At 40.1% G+C, this 18610-nt stretch overlaps 1 protein-coding gene across 6 annotated transcripts in view; it reads left to right on the top strand.

Moving 5' to 3' along the window:
* The window catches only part of LRGUK (leucine rich repeats and guanylate kinase domain containing), a 111105-nt gene that overhangs the window by 28301 nt on the left and 64194 nt on the right, over positions 1-18610 (top strand). For all 6 annotated transcript variants that reach the window (XM_038556463.1, XM_038556465.1, XM_038556462.1 and 3 more), the window contains 5 exons: positions 3184-3327; positions 8687-8767; positions 10336-10422; positions 12011-12117; positions 16020-16139. In XM_038556463.1, the coding sequence (XP_038412391.1) occupies positions 3184-3327; positions 8687-8767; positions 10336-10422; positions 12011-12117; positions 16020-16139 (539 nt within the window). The remainder of the gene's footprint in view (positions 1-3183; positions 3328-8686; positions 8768-10335; positions 10423-12010; positions 12118-16019; positions 16140-18610) is intronic.

Here is an 18610-nt window from a genome sequence, read left to right as displayed (position 1 = left end):
TTATCTGCAGATTTATGACATTTACAATATACTCTTTCCACCTTATGTAATGGCAGATAGCTGAAGGTTGGCTAGTATTAATTTCTCTTTCCCTGAGCTTGGAACTTGATGTGCCTTTTCAAGAGACTTCAGCCCTTACAGCGAGTTAGGTGAGGGCAGAGTACTATTTCCAGTACTGAGGACAGACCGGAGGTGTGGAAAGGTCTAATAGTTTTCCTGAGGTTTCATGTTTTCTGCCCACCGAGGCAGGTTAACAAGGCATAAAAGAAAATGAATTTGATAAGTTGGTTGGCAAATTTGAAAAGTATAAAAGTCATATTTTAAAAATTACAGTAATTTAAAGGAGTATCGGCAGTATGTACTACTCAGTTTATACCTCGTTAGGACCTTACCCTTCTCTTTACATCTCTCTTTGTATTGGCATTCCCATTAACTTTAAGTGGAGCATGGTATGTGGGAAGAGATATGGGGGTGTGCTTAGTAGGGAGAAAAATTGAACTCATGATTAAGAGGAACACATTGCACTTTTATACTAAGAGTTTGTTTCAATAACTAAACAAATTATCCATATTGGCAGTTCCATCTCAGGTGGCTTTTAGAACAAGCATAAAAGACTTTTTTTTTCTACAAATAGATTAGGGGGATTGTTCCCAGTCCCTGCCCCATCACCCAAGATGAATCAGAAAATATCAGACCATGCCATCATTCATTTCCCTTAAAATTTTCTAGAATAGTAAGAGTTTCTTTTTCAAATGTTAATGAAACATATAAGGTAAAAAGATACACATTTGTTTCAAGAGTTAATGCTTTTATGTTTGAATTTGTGGAATTAGAAAACCAACTGCTTTGCTACTGCAAATAGTTCATTTCACATTTTTTGTTTTAGAGAAAAAAGAACAATTCGTTCTACAAATCAGTTAATTCTCTACCATCAGCTTTTACAATAAATGTGAGGGGGAGGATGTGGCTCATTCATGAGCTGTTCTCTCAACCACTTCTTTGAGCAAGTAAGGACAATGCATTCCACCCTTTACAATTCATTTTGTTTTAGTAAGATCCATTTATTTCTCCCTTTCCATACTGGGGAGATGAGTATTTCCCGTTTCATATGTTTAAGAAAGTAGCTTCTCTCTAAAGGCCCCCTTTTCCCTGCTAATCACGATTTTACAAAAAGGAGAAAGAAGCAAAAAGAACTCTTCATGCTGAAGCTGGATGTCCACTTTGAGGGGTAATATATCCTTTTTTTAGCATTGGATAAAGGGTTTGACTAGATGACTTTCAACTCAAATTCTGCGATTTGGAATATTTCTCCATTCTGCTTTCCTTTATGACCGTAGGCTAGCTAATTAAACGTTTCTATGCCTCACTCTACTCTTATGCATCTACCACTTTGAAAGCCATCAGAGACACTGTAAAGATTTATTATAGTCTACCTTCCACAGTTCTAGCACTTCAAAGTCCTTTGGGAAGAACTGTATTGTATATAAATTTTATATGTGGGCATATTTTAAATAGGATATTGAGATCTTATTTCAATAAGTTAAATTAGTATGGATATTATGTTAACTTTAGTTTTTTCTTTTCTGTTGCACTTTCTAGAACTTTTTTGAACTCTGAATAGTAGGAAATTTGACTTAGGCAAATGGGGGTTATGAGTATTTTTCCCTTCTGATTATGGAGTTGTTCAAACATATATTTTTAAAAAGGGAATAGTTTAACGAGTCTCCATGTATTATCACCCAGCTTTGTAGATTATCAACATTCTATTAATGTATTTTAAAGTGCTACAGAATTAAACTAATGACTACAAATCTTGCTCATTATTGAAGTGAAATCTTATGAAAGATAGGATGAAAATGAGCTCTTGCTATTAAAATGTACCAGGAAACATATATCAGGAAAAATATTGTAGATGGAAGAGAATGCTATAATTTAATTTTTCAGTTATGGGCTTATTAAAAGTATTAAAAGTTTAAAGATGGGCATTTTATGTCATTAATTAAAACCTCAAAATTGTATTTATGATTCCCAACTTAAACTAAAGGTATAATTTTACTGTGGCATGCTCTTACACTTCAAGGCTAAGGAATCCAAGGAATTGTATGTTGGAAGATGCCCAAGAAAATGCAGAACATTGTTGCCACTATAATTTGTTGTTTTGAGTCCATGGGGGTTGGGAAAGAGGATCTCTGGATCTTCGCTTTATGCTTCTTGTCTGAGAAGATGCTTATGTGTGAATTATTGAGGAACCTGGTTTAGTTACCTATGGTCTAATGACAAGCCACCCAAAGCGTAGAGGCATGGAGAAAGTTTACTTGCTAACCATTTTATTAGGTAGCAGTTCTGCAATCTGGGCTGGGTTCAGCAGGATGGTTCTTCTGCTGCTCTTGCCTCATTTGGCTCGCAGATTGGCTGGGGGCTGCACTCAGTGGGGAGGCTGAATGGCTGGATTTTTCCACTCTTTCTAGTGTCAGGGCCCCTCTCCATGTGACCTCTTCTTCTTCACATGATCTCTCACAAATCCTCTCCCAACAGAGTAGCTAGAGTCCTTACATGGTAGCTCTGGGCTCCAGGACATAAGAGGAGAAGCTGCCAGGCCTTCTAAATTCTTAAACTTGGAACTGGCACGTTTCTGCCATATTCTTTTGCTTAAGGCAAGTTGTAGGTCTGTCCTAGGTTCCAGAAGAGGGACCTGCTCAAGCCATGAATTGGACTACCACAGCCCTCAGGATACGAAGTGATTATGTTTAGAATATTTCTGAAAACCAAGGGTATGTGGGAATCATACTATTCCAGTGGTTTAACATGATGGTGATGAAAGAGTTGCATTAAATTTTGTTTCTAAAGATAAACATGGAGTTATGCCATCATCAGGCTTTAGGTAAACAATGTTAAAAGCTTACACTACCTAGCTTTTGTCTGTCCTACTTATTTGAACATTTGTCTTGCATTAACTTATATGAAAATATTATATTCTGAATCTTCCAGCATTAAAACTGGGATTTCTTTCTGTGGCGTATGTGTAAGTGTTTACGGAGGTTAAGTGTGGAAATGAGTAGGAGCAGGGACACAAGAATGGCTTGCTGATTTTAGGAGATTTGGGCAGCATCCAGAATGAAAGCTTGGCCTTACACTTTTTCCTACCAGAAGCTTTTAAGACATGATGTATTTTACCTATTTTAGAGCAATAACCAGATTGAGAAGATCACAGGTTTGGAGGACCTAAAAGCCCTGCAGATCGTGGATCTGTCCCATAATCAGATCAGTAGCCTCCAGGGCTTAGAGAACCATGACTTCCTGGAAGTGATCAACCTGGAGGATAATAAGGTAATATCTCACTTTATCTGTCCTGGTTTCAGTGTCTACATGAGAGGACCCATTATTGGTTCTCAAGGGCTGTCACTTGTAATACTGGCTTAGAAATGTTATTCTATTTCTTTTCAAACATCCAGAATGTATTCTCCAACAGGACAGACAGTATCGACAGGTAAAACTACAGGGATTTCAACACAGATCATATGTTCACGCATTATTTGGTTAACAGTGAGAAAGGCTCTGGTGTGTTCTCTGTAACAATGTCCACTTCACAGTGGAAACAGATACTGGCATTGTGTTCAACTTACAATTCCAGGAGGAAAGGCACTACGGGGCAAAAAAAATTTTTGTATCCTGAAGTCAGGTGCAATAACACAGACAAACTTTTGATAACAGTCTTGATGTACTTTACAAATGTTATTCTAGAAGATCTCCTGAAGCAGTAGTTGAAGGAGGAGTATTTCATTCATTTGCTTGTAATAAACACCATTCTTAATTTTTGAAAATCTGGTGATTCCTAATTAATTGTTTTACGGGTTTAAACTGCAACCAAGCAGACATGACTTTCAGAAGTGATGTGTTCATCTAAAATTTTTTGTAGACAGGTGATATCGGGAATGTCTTGAAATGTCAGAGCAGAGAGATTAGAGACATGGGAAAAGCCTCAGGCTGGCGTTGCCCATGCCTGTCATTTAAAGAGAAAAGGCATGGGGAGTGAATTTCTATATTCTATCAGTAACAATAATGTATGTTCCTAATCTGTAGGACTTGGGAATTGGACTGACTCAGATTTCCACGGCTGGATTAATATACCCTTTGTTTCACAAATTATATAAGTTGGCATTCACTCTTAATTATACTTTATTTTCAGTGAGGCATTTGTGCTCATAATCATGGTATATCTGACTACTTAAGAAATAATGCCTATGAAACAATTTTATTCTTTTTTTTAATTTTTCAAGATTTATTTATTTATTCATGATAGAGAGAGAGAGAGAGAGAGAGAGAGAGAGAGAGGCAGAGACACAGGAGGAGGGAGAAGCAGGCTCCGTGCTGGGAACCCGATGTGGGACTCAATCCCGGGACTCCAGGATCGTGCCCTGGGCTAAAGGCAGGCGCTAAACCGCTGAGCCACCCGGGGATCCCAAAACAATTTTATTCTTACTGAGTACTTTATCACATTTTTTGAAAAGACTTCATAAGGAAGTTGACTATTTCTTCTTGAAAATGCAAACTTTGGCCCTGGAAGAGACCTTGATCTTAGCTGGAGTGAGATGTGATGCTGTGGAGACGTGTCTCTGTTCAGGTGTGATGGTTACTTGTCAGTCATGTCTGATGACTCTTTCTCCAATGAACTTGTGTCACCTTTAGTCTAAACGTCAATCAAAGGCCATCTTGAGGTCTGGGAAAAGTAGATGTTTAATCACAGACAAAACCATTCATCTTTATTTTTACTGGATTTGTATATTTTGTCAACTTCTAAAGTTCATTTAACTTTTGTTCACTGTGCCATATGTCTTATGACATCAGTACAATCCCTGTTTTGTACTGTTTTCATGAAATTTCCCTGAAAATGGTTCTCATATATATCCAGGGAATGTTGAAAAGATGGAATGCATAGATTGAATCCCAAGTGAATGCATCTCAGAATTCAGGGACAGGAATAATGCTTAATGGTAATAATAGTAATAATTAGAGTCATAAGACCATCTAGAGATATTTGTTGAGTACTTGTGCACAGGCATTGTTCTAAGCACTTCACATCTATCATCTCATTTAATATTCATGTAGGTATACCCTATTATTGTCATATTTTACAGATGAAGAAACTGGGGCACAGAGAGGTTAGGTAACATGCCCAGAGTTCTGCATCTAGCAAACAGCACAGCCAGGATGCAAATATAGAATGGTTTGCCTCTAGACTCAGTGTTCTCAACACTGAAGGATAATACAGTAAAGAAATGCTAATGACCCCTCCTTCAGAAAAGCAGACAGCGTAGTGTTCCAGAAGAGTGCTTTCTGATAGAAATATAATGCAAGCTGTAAATGTCAGCCACATATGCAATTTTAAATTTCCTAGTAGCCACAATAAAAAAGTAAAAAGAAACAGAAGTAATTTAGCCCGATACATCTAAAATATGATCATGTCAACATGTAATCTACTAAAATCATTGATGGAGGCGCTTTATAACCTCTTTCCCATATTAAGTTTTTGACATTTGTGGTGTATATCTTGTATATATGTACATTTCAGGTCCTCCTAGTTATACTCCAGGTGTTAGGTAGCCATGTGTGGCTAGTAACTACCATATTGGATAGCGCTGCTCTAGAAAGACCTTGTGAATACATATATTGTTCTCTTCCATTTCAAGAGACATTGCAAGTTACATTTGAAAACATTTAAGGGTGGGGGGAAAGGTAGGGGGTATCATTCAGTGAGTAAAGAAGATTTATAATTTTCAAATGTTAGACTCTGTTGAAGAAAAAGTGGCCATGTGTCCCAGAGTAGGGAATCCTTTGGGAACAGCTGAGTCCGTAACAATAACATAATTCCCAGGCTTCCCACTGGGCAGGTTGGGGAGTAACCAACAGTACTTTGAAATATTCTTTGTGCCTTCCAAAGATTTCCTCAGGGATTTCTTCAGTACTCCTGAGAATACCATGTCAGGGATGGAAAATTTATTATGCAACAGAAATATAATGTAGCTGTTTGCTCCTACGATTAATTTGATGTTTTATCAGTAGCACTTTCATCAGTATTATTTACTTGGTTTTTGCTGCTGCCACATGTCTGTACCCTCACACGATTGTTCCAACATCTCTCTTAAGTTCCTTTGCGAATGTTGACCATCAGCTGGTGATTTGGGGGGGCCCAGCACTCTTTATAGTTCTTGTTAGAGTTGATGTCATTTCGAGCATTTAAAACTTATCCTCCAAATAGTAACTCTATTATAACCTCAGTCCTTTCTTCAGAAGCAAGACTTTCATTGGAGAGTTACTTAGAGAAGGGTGTTTTACTTCTTTTAGCATCATTATTTCACAAATCAAAGTCCATCAATTAGTCAAAGAAAAAGCCTTCACAGGCTGCTTTAGGTATGGATGCTGGGGCTTGGAGAGCATAGCCTAGGAGGAAATGGCAAAATGAGAGTCAGCTAAACTGCTCTCCCCAGGGATTTGGAGTAGACAGGCTGCTAGGGGTTAGGAGTAACCCACAGGGCAGAGGAGGTTTGGGAAGAGGGGCATCTCTGGAATCTGGGGATCAGCTGTGCCGGTGTGACATTCTCCGCGGCAGACGGCTGAAGTTCCTTTAAGAATCGAACCTTTTGGGGCTCTTGGGTGGCTCAGCAGTTGAGCGTCTGCCTTTGGCTCAGGGCGGGATCCGGTCTTAGGATCAAGTCCTGCATTGGGCTTTACTGCGAGGAGCCTGTTTCTCCCTCTACCTGTGTCTCTGCCTCTCTCTCTGTTTTTCATGAATAAATAAATAAAATCTTAAAAAAAAGAGTAGAACCTTTCTGGCCATGTTTCACTTTAAGCCATTTGGGGGTGCTGTACCTCTACACCTACTGTAATGGTCTGTGATGCACACAACCTTGGGTCTTCGCATTTGAGAAGAAGACATGAGGGTGAGTCTGCTGTGGAGTGAGGTCTTTGGGGGGGTTGAGGGGGAGGAGGGCACAGGCAGGACAGCCAGTATCTGCTGAACACGGCTAATTATTCAGGCATGGGATGTTGAAGCGGGGCTACCCCATACTTGCTTTGCTCTGCCCTTAACAACCTCTACTACCTCTGGAAGGACTGGGAGGGTGGGGGGGAGTTGGATCCCTCTCATTTGACTCTCAAAAGACCAGATGACCCCAGCTGACATTTTAGTCATGATTTTGTCACCCACGATTATGCTATTCATGTTATCTGCGACATTTCAACATCTTCCCATTGTCAGTTACCAGAGATGTCACCTGAAGGCATAGTGTTCCTATTATGGAACTGTACTATGACTCTAATCACATAATGATGGGAGTTTTAGGAATTTAGAAACAATGATCTCTCCAGGACTCAGTAAGACATGCTCACTTCAGGAAAATACACCTCCTCACATTTGTGTTGAGTCCAAGCACAAGAGCTGTGTGCTAGAGGAAAATCGATCTGTTGTTCAAAAGTTCTGACCAAGAAGTGTGAACCAAGTTTACTTTTGCATCTTCCTGGATGATGTAATGTTTTTTTTAAAGAATCCTTTTATCTTGTGGAAGACCAAATTGCCATTCAAATGGATCTAGTCATTGTGTTAAAAGTGCTGTATCTGATAGAACAGCATTGCTATAGGTAGATTAATGCTTATTAATAAACATATAGAACTAATGCAGTTTGATGTGGTGACTCAGAGTTTACCTTTTATATTATGTCTTTGAAAATGGCATCCCTTGAACATAGTGCATATGTTCTTCTGATTTAGCTCTAGGAGTAGTTTAATTTAGCTGTACTTTGTGTTTGGATAACTCAGGAGTTGTCAGTGACTGCCTTTGGAGTGCTTTCACAATGCACACAGGAATGACTTGAGAAATATAGTGAAAAAGTGATTATTGATTTTTTTTTGTGAAAGTCCAATATCCACATTTGAAATAAAATTGTAGTTATGCTAATGACAGGAAATTTAAGTAAAACGGTTTGTCTTTAGTGGGAAATTCATTCTGCAACCCAAGCTCTATCCTTGGGCAAATTAAGGAGCTGCCAAGCAACCTCTTGTCCCCTCACTTTTTAAAGTTGTGAAACATAACCTACACAGAGAAGAGTATAAAACATAAGTGGGAGTTTAAACAAAAATGTTAAGTCGGATACCCGTATCAAGAAATGTGTTGTATAATTTCTGTTTTTATCTTTCCTTAAAATAATTGTCTCCTATTGAAAAAACAGTAGAGCTACATGTAGTAAGAAATCTTCACCAGCCACAGATAGCCAGGCCAGCTGAGGCAGCGTTGGGGTAGGGGAGGGAGACTGGGGAGCAGCAGGGGTAGGAAGGATTAGAGGGGAGGAGAACCAGGGAGTCCTCAGGTGCATTTTTTTGTACTGTTTCTCTGATTCTGCATACAAAGTTACTTCTGCCTTAAAATAAGGATGGCTGGGCTGAGGAACAGCTCACTGTTCTTTAGCCAGAGAGGAAAAAAGAAAATGTGGCCATGTGTGTTCACATTTAGTGAGGGAGCATGTGGCAATTCCCTTGTTCTGCATTGGGAATACTCCTTAGGAGGCTAGATATTCAACACAGCAACTTCTAAAATAAGTTGAAGTTAGAAGATCCATCCTCACTCCTCTTACAGTGTTTTATATTTTTTGTTGTACAGTTTATTGACAATATTTTGTTTCTTTGATTAAACAGATTGCTGAGCTGGGTGAAATAGAATACATTGAAAATCTACCTCTCCTTCGGGTTCTCAATTTTCTAAGAAATCCAATTCAGGTGAGAGATTTATGTGGGGAGAGGGGTGAGGACCTCCTTGGAATTCTTGTTCAGGAAGTACTTTGGATAAGGAGCATCAGGAATGTGAATAAATTGTGTTTACCTTCATTCTCCATCTCTGAGGAAACAATTAGGAGGTTTAGGCAAAGTAGCAGCTGTGCAGAGCCACAAATGAGAGAGGAGCCTGGGGTTCCCTGGAGGGTGTGCTCATCTCTGCCCCATCCTGGATGGTGGTAAAGACCTCACGGCAGAGCTGCTGACGCTGGAGCAATGAATGGCCTTTTACCTTCTAGAATGCACGATGCTGGCAATGTAGACAGACTCTGGTTCCTGTTTCGTAATAGGGGAGAGAAAGTCTAAGATCAGATATCTAAAGTAATTTGTCTGGATCTAGTTGTGAAATTGCGGTGTTGGAAAATGATTATAGAAAGAAAATACTGTATTTCCCAAGGAGTTTTCACCTCTGGTGTTCAAAAATCTCCATTTTTCAAGCCTCTCTTTTCCCCGCAGTTGATAGACCCTTCTTCTGGCCTCTGTCTCTGCCTATTTTTCCATTTGTCCTTCATTCCACTTTGCTACCTATACCTATACCCTTCACTTACCTTTCCAGAGACCTTTGAATTTAAATATATCTCCTGAATACCTCTCTTTTGTGTGTGTACCTTGATGAACAGGACTGGGCAAGCCAAAAAAAAAAAAAAAAAAAAAAGCAAAAATGAGAAATCAGATTAAAAAATAAGTCCAATCCTTGGTATAAAAACAGTGGCAGGCAACTTAAAGGCATCTCTGGTAAAGAAAGGAGCAGGGCTTACAAAATGGCCATCGATCCCCAGTTTGAGAGCTTGTGCATGTGCATAAACACCACAAAAACCCTTTCACACGCATTATAAACAACCCCAACTCGCACATGGAAGGACAAAAATAGATACCTTTGTATTTTCATTTCATGTGCACTTATCTATGAAATGCATCACCCACTAATACCTTTCTCTTAAAGATGTAGCTTCTTAATACAACACTTTAATTATATTTCTAAAAGCCAGATAATCCTGACATAGCAGATGGTTGGGAGTAATGAGAATTTGTTCTATAAATGAATGTTATTTATTAGTGTAAGATATTCAAAACGGTACAAGTTAATTCAAACTAATACAAAATAATACCAAACAAATGACAGAGTAGTTATAATATTCATTATTTGCAATAATGAAACTCGTTGGAGTTAGAAAATAGGATTTGAATCCCTGGCCGTGGAATCTTAGGGGAAATGCTTCACCACTCTGAGGCTTAGTTGCTCTTTAGAAATGGAGATAATCATACCTGTCCTGCTTATGTCACAAGGAGATTAACAGGATCCCATGTTTGAAGAGCTTTGGAAGCTACAAGGCACAGCCTGCATTTGAGTTTATATAAGGGGACTGGTAAGTGTGAAGCTGTAGACACCTTGAGGGTGTGTCCGTGAGTGAACAGGGTAGAAGCCGAAACACCTGCCCGTGAGAGTGGCATGCTGGTGCTTGTTCCTGTGGGAAAGGAAGGCAATTGAATATTCCTCTTGATATTTTAAATAGGAAAAAGCTGAATATTGGTTCTTCGTGATTTTTATGCTCCTACGATTAACAGAATTAGATCAGAAGAAAATCAAAGTGGAAGAAAAGGTATGTAAATTGTGTTATTCCATGTGTTTGCGAACTAATATGCTCAAAGGCTCTGCTGCAGGACCAATGTACCCCATAAGTGGCACACGTGACAATATGTGAATGAACTATTTGTTTAGGGAGTGTTCCCTAACTAAGTCTGTGGTTTAACCCCCTGAGAAGCCGAGCATCAGCACCCACGTGGCAAAGGCACTGCCCTTGTGCAGTGAACAGACCGGCCACGGGGACAGAAGCTGCACTCCGTGTGTGCAGGCAGCAGCACGATGGCAGTCTTTTAGCTTGGATGACTGTCATCTTTGGAGGGAGTGTGATTCTCTATGTGTTGCTCTAAATATTCACTTAATAATGACATTTATTATCATGTCACTGTACATATAATCAGAAGGCACTCAAATAATTATCTCTATTTTAAATCCTTAATTGTGCTCTTTAAAGTCATGCCCCCCCCCCCCCCCCCCCGACACATCATTCCAGAGTAACTGGACCTTAAGTGCTAGCATCTTCCCCTCTGCCACTGTACCTTTGGCGGTGCTTTCTCTTGCGTTTAGTGACTGGTGACAGCTGGAATCTCCACTAACGAGGGATTTCATACACTAAATGCAAATTTGAGATGAGCATGAAAATAGGGATAAGCACGTAGAGGGGCGGATATTCCATTTCACACATGCCTGTCTGAAATTGCAGTTAAAAATAGTTGCAGATGCTAGAGGGTTATTACTCTCCAACTCAGAGGCACTTGCTAGATTTCTCTATTTCTCTTTATCTTTAGCATTTTGCACAGGGAATGCAATTCAAAAGCCTGCACTAGGGACGCCTGGGTGGCTCAATGGTTGAGCATCTGCCTTCGGCTCAGGACATGATCCCGGGTCTTGGGATTGAGTCCTGCAGGGACTTGCAGGGAGCCTGCTTCTCCCTCTGCCTATGTCTCTGCCTCTCACTCTGTGTCTCTCATGAATAAATAAATAAAATCTTAAAAAAATAAAAATCCCACATTGAGTAAAGGTGTGATACACAAAGATAACGTATGTAGAGGGGTGACAAGGACATGTGGATAGAGAAGTGTACATGATGGGGGAAAGACTCCTCTCTTTGAACACAGGAAACTCTGCTGAAAAAGGAGGAGGTTTGGATAGCATCTGATATCATTGGGAGAGTTCCTGGTGAGATGGGATGAGGAACATATCCCTCCATATCAATGACCCAGAATCTGGAACTATGTATTTTATCCCTTCCTCTTGTACCAAAAGTGGGAATGTTTACTATATTATAAGTAATCTTGGGCTTGAGAGGTTTTGTTTTTGCTTCTTTCCTCCCAAACCAGGGAGCATAAAGAAGTAGGGGACCCAAAGACTCCAGCTCCACATTTTCAGATAATTTTTTTCATATTTTCAGATAATAATCATTATTTGGGTTTTAGGAAAGTTAGAGTAGACATGAAGACTGAGTACAAAAGGTCTGTGAGTGTGTGTTAAATTACTTTCCAGACCTGGTTGCACGTCCAGAAAGTTTCACGACAGAAAACCTAAGACTTGCCTTCTCTTAAGAAATGAACCATGTTTTCCCTCTTGTATTTCTAATTCTGGAAAAGGTCGCAGCAGTGAATAGATACGACCCTCCCCCAGAAGTGGTCGCAGCCCAGGATCACCTGACCCATGTCGTCAACAGTGTGATGCAGCCACAGAGGATCTTTGACAGGTATTCGTGAGGGATCCCCAGGGTAGAACTCAGGAGGGCAGGCCCAGGACAACTTCCTCATCTTCCCTAGCCTCTGCTCTGTGACTCACCCCTCTCTTGCCTTCTCTGGGGGAAGGGTTTTTATTCGGCTATCTCACTTTTAGCGATTATCATCACATGCTTGAGCTTGGGGTTCATCACTGGTGTTTTCCCAGGCATTGAGGTGAGTGGATTCATCTTCCCTTTTTCATCCAGCCCCTTGAATGGTAGCTAGCCTGTGACATAGGACAGTGAAACAGAACATTTAAAAATAGGTCAACTTTCCTGCTGTAAGACAGAACCACAGACCTCTGCCTCATTAGCAGAGAACTGTGATGATTTCTGTCCGCTGTAAATTTTTCCTTAGCTAGGAGTGAGTGCTAGATAGCCCTGCCAAAGAGCATCCACGAATGCAGATCATGAGAGAGTCCACGGAAGGAAGCCCAACTAGCCCAAGGAAGACATGAAATAGTCTTTATGCTGATTGCACTGAGCCTGTGAGTCACCCAGCTTAGTTGAGTACGTGAACAGAGTCTCTCACCTCAAAGTTCAAGGACAGATTTACCATAGTTTCTCTGTTTCTTTTTAAACAATCTGTTGGAGCAGATGGCCATTTATGCTATAAGTATATTGCAGAAATTCTATCAATACCCAAAGGCATTTTAAAAATACTTGTAAAATCTCTTCGTTATAAATGGCTCCTCTTCTTTATGTGATATTTGCTTCTGTACTTCACATGGTTGGTTTCCCATAGAGAGTATATGTTTTATTTTGCATCCAGGACATGATTTTTTACATGTAATTTAATAATACAGACATTGACAGTTTTATATATTTATGGCAGCCCTTGAGGTGAAATGATTTATCATTTATTTGCATACATCTGGAAAAGCACGTTTGATTTAAAAGAAGGCCATTATGTCCTCATCGTATTTCTTTCCAAGTTTATGAGATTGCTAGTTGTTTCTTACTTTAGGGTACATTTATATAAAAATATGTATCAAAGAAATTTACAGCATTGTCTGAAAAACACGTATTTCTTCATGTGTAGCTATCGAGTAGACAAAAGCAAAATGGCCAAGGAGCTCCAGATGCTTCAGAATGGAGAGGTGGGATCCCTGGGTGGCGCAGCAGTTTAGCGCCTGCCTTTGGCCCAGGGCGTGATCCTGGAGACCCGGGATCAAATCCCACATCGGGCTCCCGGTGCATGGAGCCTGCTTCTCCCTCTGCCTATGTCTCTGCCTCTCTCTCTCTCTCACTGTGTGCCTATCATAAATAAAAAATAATAAAAATAAAATTAAAAAAAAAAAAAAGAATGGAGAGGTGCCTGGGAGAAATTCACAGAGACAGGGGCAGGCCTGCTATTGTTCTTCCTGGTCTGGGCCAGTAGGAAACCCTAACTCTTGACCTTGAGACTTTTATGCTGCGTAATTGGGGAGTCACTGTCCCTTCCCCTGGCGCAACTGGGTGAGGCTACAGTACTAAAATTGTACCGCAGTCATTGATTGCTTTCTTGCTCTCTTGTATGGCAAGGTTCTCTAGGCTTATCTTGGACAAGCCCTGTCCAAACTCTGGAATCAACCACTTCTCCTAGAAGCCCTGGTTTGTTTTAGTGAGAAGAGGTATCTCCTAGTCACAATATGTGCTAGAGGGAATCATTGCTACCTAGTTGGTCATTGTTGTTAGGCTTTTTAGTAGACACAGCTAGGAATGTATTTCCTTCCTGTCATCCATCCATCCACGCACCCACCCTTCTATCCACCCATTGGCCTATTCCATCTATCCTATTTATCTCTATATACATCTATTCAATATGCTTATATCTAGCCTATATCTAGATAGATCTATCTGCATCTATTTGTAGATAGATGATAAAATATCTCCTGAATTCATATTGATATTTACTGTTCAATTTAAAGATGATAGTGGAGCTTTTACTAATCCTTCTATTACTTCTGTATCCTCCTTCCCACATTGAAGACACAGAAGAAGATGAATTTAGAATATCCCATAATTATTTTTTTAAAATCCCGTATTGTAGCACAATGGTATCAGTGCTAATACCCCCACCAACATGATTCCTGAAAACAGTGAAATCATATTTTGCCTATGTTCTTCCCATCACCTCTCCCCATTTTTTATTGTGGTTAAGTGTACGTATAACATAAAATTTGCCATTTTAACCATTTCAGAGTGTACAGTTGAGTGGTGTTAATTATATTCACACTGTTGTGCCACCATCACCACCACCTGTTTCTAGAATTTTTCATCCCCCCTTCCCCAACTGCAACGGCCCACTGCCTGCTACTCCCAATCCCTAGAGACCTCGCATCTACTTTTTATCCCTGTGAATCTGCCTATTGTATGTATTTTATGGAGGTGTCAATCACCCACTTTAAAAATAGTGCACCATATTTCTATTGTCAGAACGTATATCCATCACACACTGTACTTCCACCTTTGCTGTCATTTGGTCATAGTTCTATGGATAACTGCATATTTGTGGCTCACCAATAGCCCTTATATTAATGTCTCTTGAGTTAAGTGGGTGTGAAGCTTGGTCTCCAGTAGACTCCTTAGAATGGGCTAGAGGATCGATACCCCTTGAACTCTTTCTTGCACGTTGACAATATTCTCTGTCCTTTATACTTGAAAGTCACTTTTGCTATATTTAAAATCCATGGCTCACACTTTTTCCTTGATCATATAAAAGATGCTACTCTTTTTTTTGGGGGGGGAGGTGTGCAAAACATCTATCAAAACCTGATAGACAATTTTCTTTCCCTTATAAGTCTTTTTCTAGCTGAACAGTTTTTTTTTTTTCTTTAGAGTCTGGTCATTTTACTAGACTGTGTCTTAATATTAGTCATTCTGGGCTAATATGCTCAAGTATGCTGTTTACTCTTTCAACGTATGGTTCTATTTTTTTTATTTCAGGAAAATTCTTGAATTACAGTGTAATATTTGTTCTGTTCCTTTGCTTTGGTTTCCTTTTTCAGGAAGATCTCCTTTGCCTATATTCAGTATTTGTCACTTTTAATTTTTTTTCTTTTTTAATCATTAAAAAAATTTACTTTGAGATAATCATAGATTCACATGCAGTTGTAAGAGATTATACAGAGAAGTTTTAGATGGTCCATGTCTTGCCTAATTATAATAGAATATCAAATCCAGGAAATTGACATTGATACAATCCACCTACCTGGTCAGATTTCACCAGTTTTGCATGTACTCGTGTGTGCACTTAAGTTCTATACAATTTTATTATGTGTAGATCATACAAGCACCACTACAGAAGAATTTTGTCACAAGGATCCCTGCGCTTCCCCTTTAGAGCCACAGCCACCTCTTTCCTCTTCAACTCCCCTAAACGCTGGCAACCAGTGGTCTGTTCTCCGTCTCTATAATGTTGTCATTTCAAGAATATTATACAAATGGAATCATTGGCTTTTTTTTTTTTTTTTTGACTTAGCCTTATTCCCTGGAGATTCATCCAAGTTGTTGGATATATCGGTAGTTCACATTCCTTTTTATTGCTGAGTAGTATTCCTTGTACAGATATACCACCATTAGTGTAACCATTCATCTCTTGAAAGACTTCTGAGCCAGTTCCATTTGGGGGCTATTACAAATCCAGCTATTATGAATATTGATGTACAGATTTTTGTTCATGTACTAGCTTTCCAGTGCATACCCCTCAGCTCTTCTGCTGTCCCATTACTTCCCCTTGCACAGATTCCAACACCTGCATGTAGCAGGTGCTCCGTCACTGACTTATGTGTGACCATGATGTACACCCGGTGCCCTGTGTGTGTGTGTGTGTGTGTGTATATGTGTGAGAGAGAGACCACAGCCGGCCCGTCACTGGCTGCTCTGTGTTCCAGCACGCTTCCTCGTCTGGATGCCCCTTACCCCATGTTGGTGCTAGCTGGGCCTGAAGCCTGTGGCAAACGAGAACTTGCTCACCGCCTCTGCAGACAGTTTAGCACATACTTCAGATATGGGTAAGTTTGTGTGTTGGCCAGTAAGTCTGTAAAATGTTGGCACTATTGCTCCTTTTGGCTCTTAATTTTAAGCAAGCTCAGAAATGTACAGAGAAAGCTCTTCAGCTTCTCTGCTGTTTATTGCACTGTGATAGACACTGCATTTTGTTGTGCTGTCATCCTCCAAATGTTTGCCTTAATTCACTGACAGCTGAAATCACTCTCCAAGTTTTGAAAAATCCAAGTGTTTTTCGTGAAGCATGGTGGCATTGGGACATGGGATGTGACCGCATGGATGGGTGCTGTGATGTGGGGTGGGCTGTTCAGTGTCCCTGTGGCCGCCTCTTCTCACCTTTGCTGGAACTCACACTGACTGCAGCTCTGCTTCCTCATCTCCATGCGGGGCATCCTCTTTTGAGACGTATTTCAGGAGAAAGGAAAGAAATGACAGCAAATGTTTTTCCATTCCTTTCCTTTCCTTTCCCTCGGGTTAGCATTCAGTACATTCCAGTTTTCTGGAGCAAAGGTTTTGCTGATGGTCCAGTTTAAAATAGAGGAGAATATCAAAAAAATTGGGACCAATCAAAAAAAAAATCTTCAGCTGGATTTACAGACTTCTTAAAGGTTTCTGGGAGTCATATTTAGAGTCACCACTATGGTCTTTTACACTGGTTTCCTCTTAGTTTTTACCTATGGCAAAGCAATTATTTCTATATTACTAATGTTAGTTGGTGACCGGAGGAGGTGACTATGAAGATATTTTGGACAGCAAGAAAAATAAATGCAAATTATTTTCTAATGCCTTTCCTCCCCTTAAGCTATATGTGTTCAAACAATGTAAATACTATTTTTAAACAGGTCCATTTATTTAGATATCTAAAATTACATCTCTCATTTGAACAACTCTAGGATTCGACTATATAGAATGATTTATTCCCTAATATATTTTAAGTACCCTGGAGTAACAAAAATAAATTAAAACTTAGCATTGGAATAAAAAAAGTCTAGAGTGCCATTATACCTGTATAGGGGTGCTGAACCTGTTTTAAAAGATAAGTGAAACACAATGAACGGAAGGTCAACATAGGGCAGAAAGGTGTGTCCTGGCTACTGTGTCAGTATGTGAACCTGGAACCTTTTAGCTAACCAGAATGCCGGGAACCAAGGCTCTCTGTGATCAGAATTCCTTTCAATTAATTTGTAAAGGTTGGGAGCCAGGTCCTTCGTATGTGTTTGTGCTACATGTTATGGAGGCATGCTGGGTCAGATGTGCTCTTGGAGGTGTTTATTAACTCATCACCAAGATTGTGATCCAATCATCTTCTCTGTTCTCACCTGGGTGGGCCTTCCAATTATCAATTTTATTATCCTGTCTTCCCCCCATTAGAATGTTTATCTACCATGCTTGTGCTTGGTTTATTTAATACTAATTTTCCCTATTCATCTGTAAGCCCAAGGAAGGGATGTAGCAATGTCAGCTTTGCCCACTGTTCACTTCTCAGTGTTCAGCAGATGACCAGGCACTTTATACCTACATGAGAAATACCTGTTAACCAAGTGACAGATGGAGTGAGTGAACAGGATGAATGAATAAAGGGTATGGTATGCAGCATTCCTTGGGAAATTACTGTGATAAGAAGCATAGGTGGTTTTCCCCAACTGCCACGGGTGGAAATATGGAGAGATGGATGAATTCATTCATTTACCAATTCTTTCAATAAACATTTATTGAGTTCCTCCCATGTGCTAAGCCCCAAAGATATAGCGGGAACAAGATTGATAATTCCTTGCCTTCATGAAATTTATTTTATTTATTTTAAGATTTTAAATTTTTATTTTATTTATTTATTTATTTTTGATTTATGATAGGCACACAGTGAGAGAGAGAGGCAGAGACATAGGCAGAGGGAGAAGCAGGCTCCATGCACCGGGAGCCCGACATGGGATTCCATCCCAGGTCCCCAGGATCGTGCCCTGGGCCAAAGGCAGGCGCCAAACCGCTGCGCCACCCAGGGATCCCTATTTTAAGATTTTATTTATTTATGAGAGAGAGAGAGAGCGGCAGAGGCAGAGAGGCAGAGACACAGGCAGAGGGAGAAGCAGGCTCCATGCAGGGAGCCCGACGTGGGACTTGATCCTGGGTCCCCAGGATCAGGCCCTGGGCTGAAGGCAGCGGTAAACCACTGAGCCACCTGGGCTGCCCAACCTTCATGAAATTTATAATCTAGTGGGGACCTCAGACCTTCAGTTAATGTCATGAACAAGATAGTAAAACAAAATCTTAAAACTAACTTCATGCCTACAATGTTACTACTACTGCTGCCATCTTTCTCCTCTGGATGGAATTACTGGCGAGTGTGGAAAGATTCTCCTAACTACCTTGCTACCAAGTACACACTCACCCGCCTCCCTCATAGGCTCAGAAGCCTGGTCCCGCATTACCTGCATCCTCACAAAGGCCAAGATCAGGGCTGGCTCAGTGGCACATCTAA

Source organism: Canis lupus, chromosome 14 (genome assembly GCF_011100685.1).
Source record: "Canis lupus familiaris isolate Mischka breed German Shepherd chromosome 14, alternate assembly UU_Cfam_GSD_1.0, whole genome shotgun sequence".
Classification (NCBI taxonomy): domain Eukaryota; kingdom Metazoa; phylum Chordata; class Mammalia; order Carnivora; family Canidae; genus Canis; species Canis lupus.
Note: the sequence above shows the minus strand (reverse complement) of the source record. Positions and strands in the feature narration are given on the sequence as shown.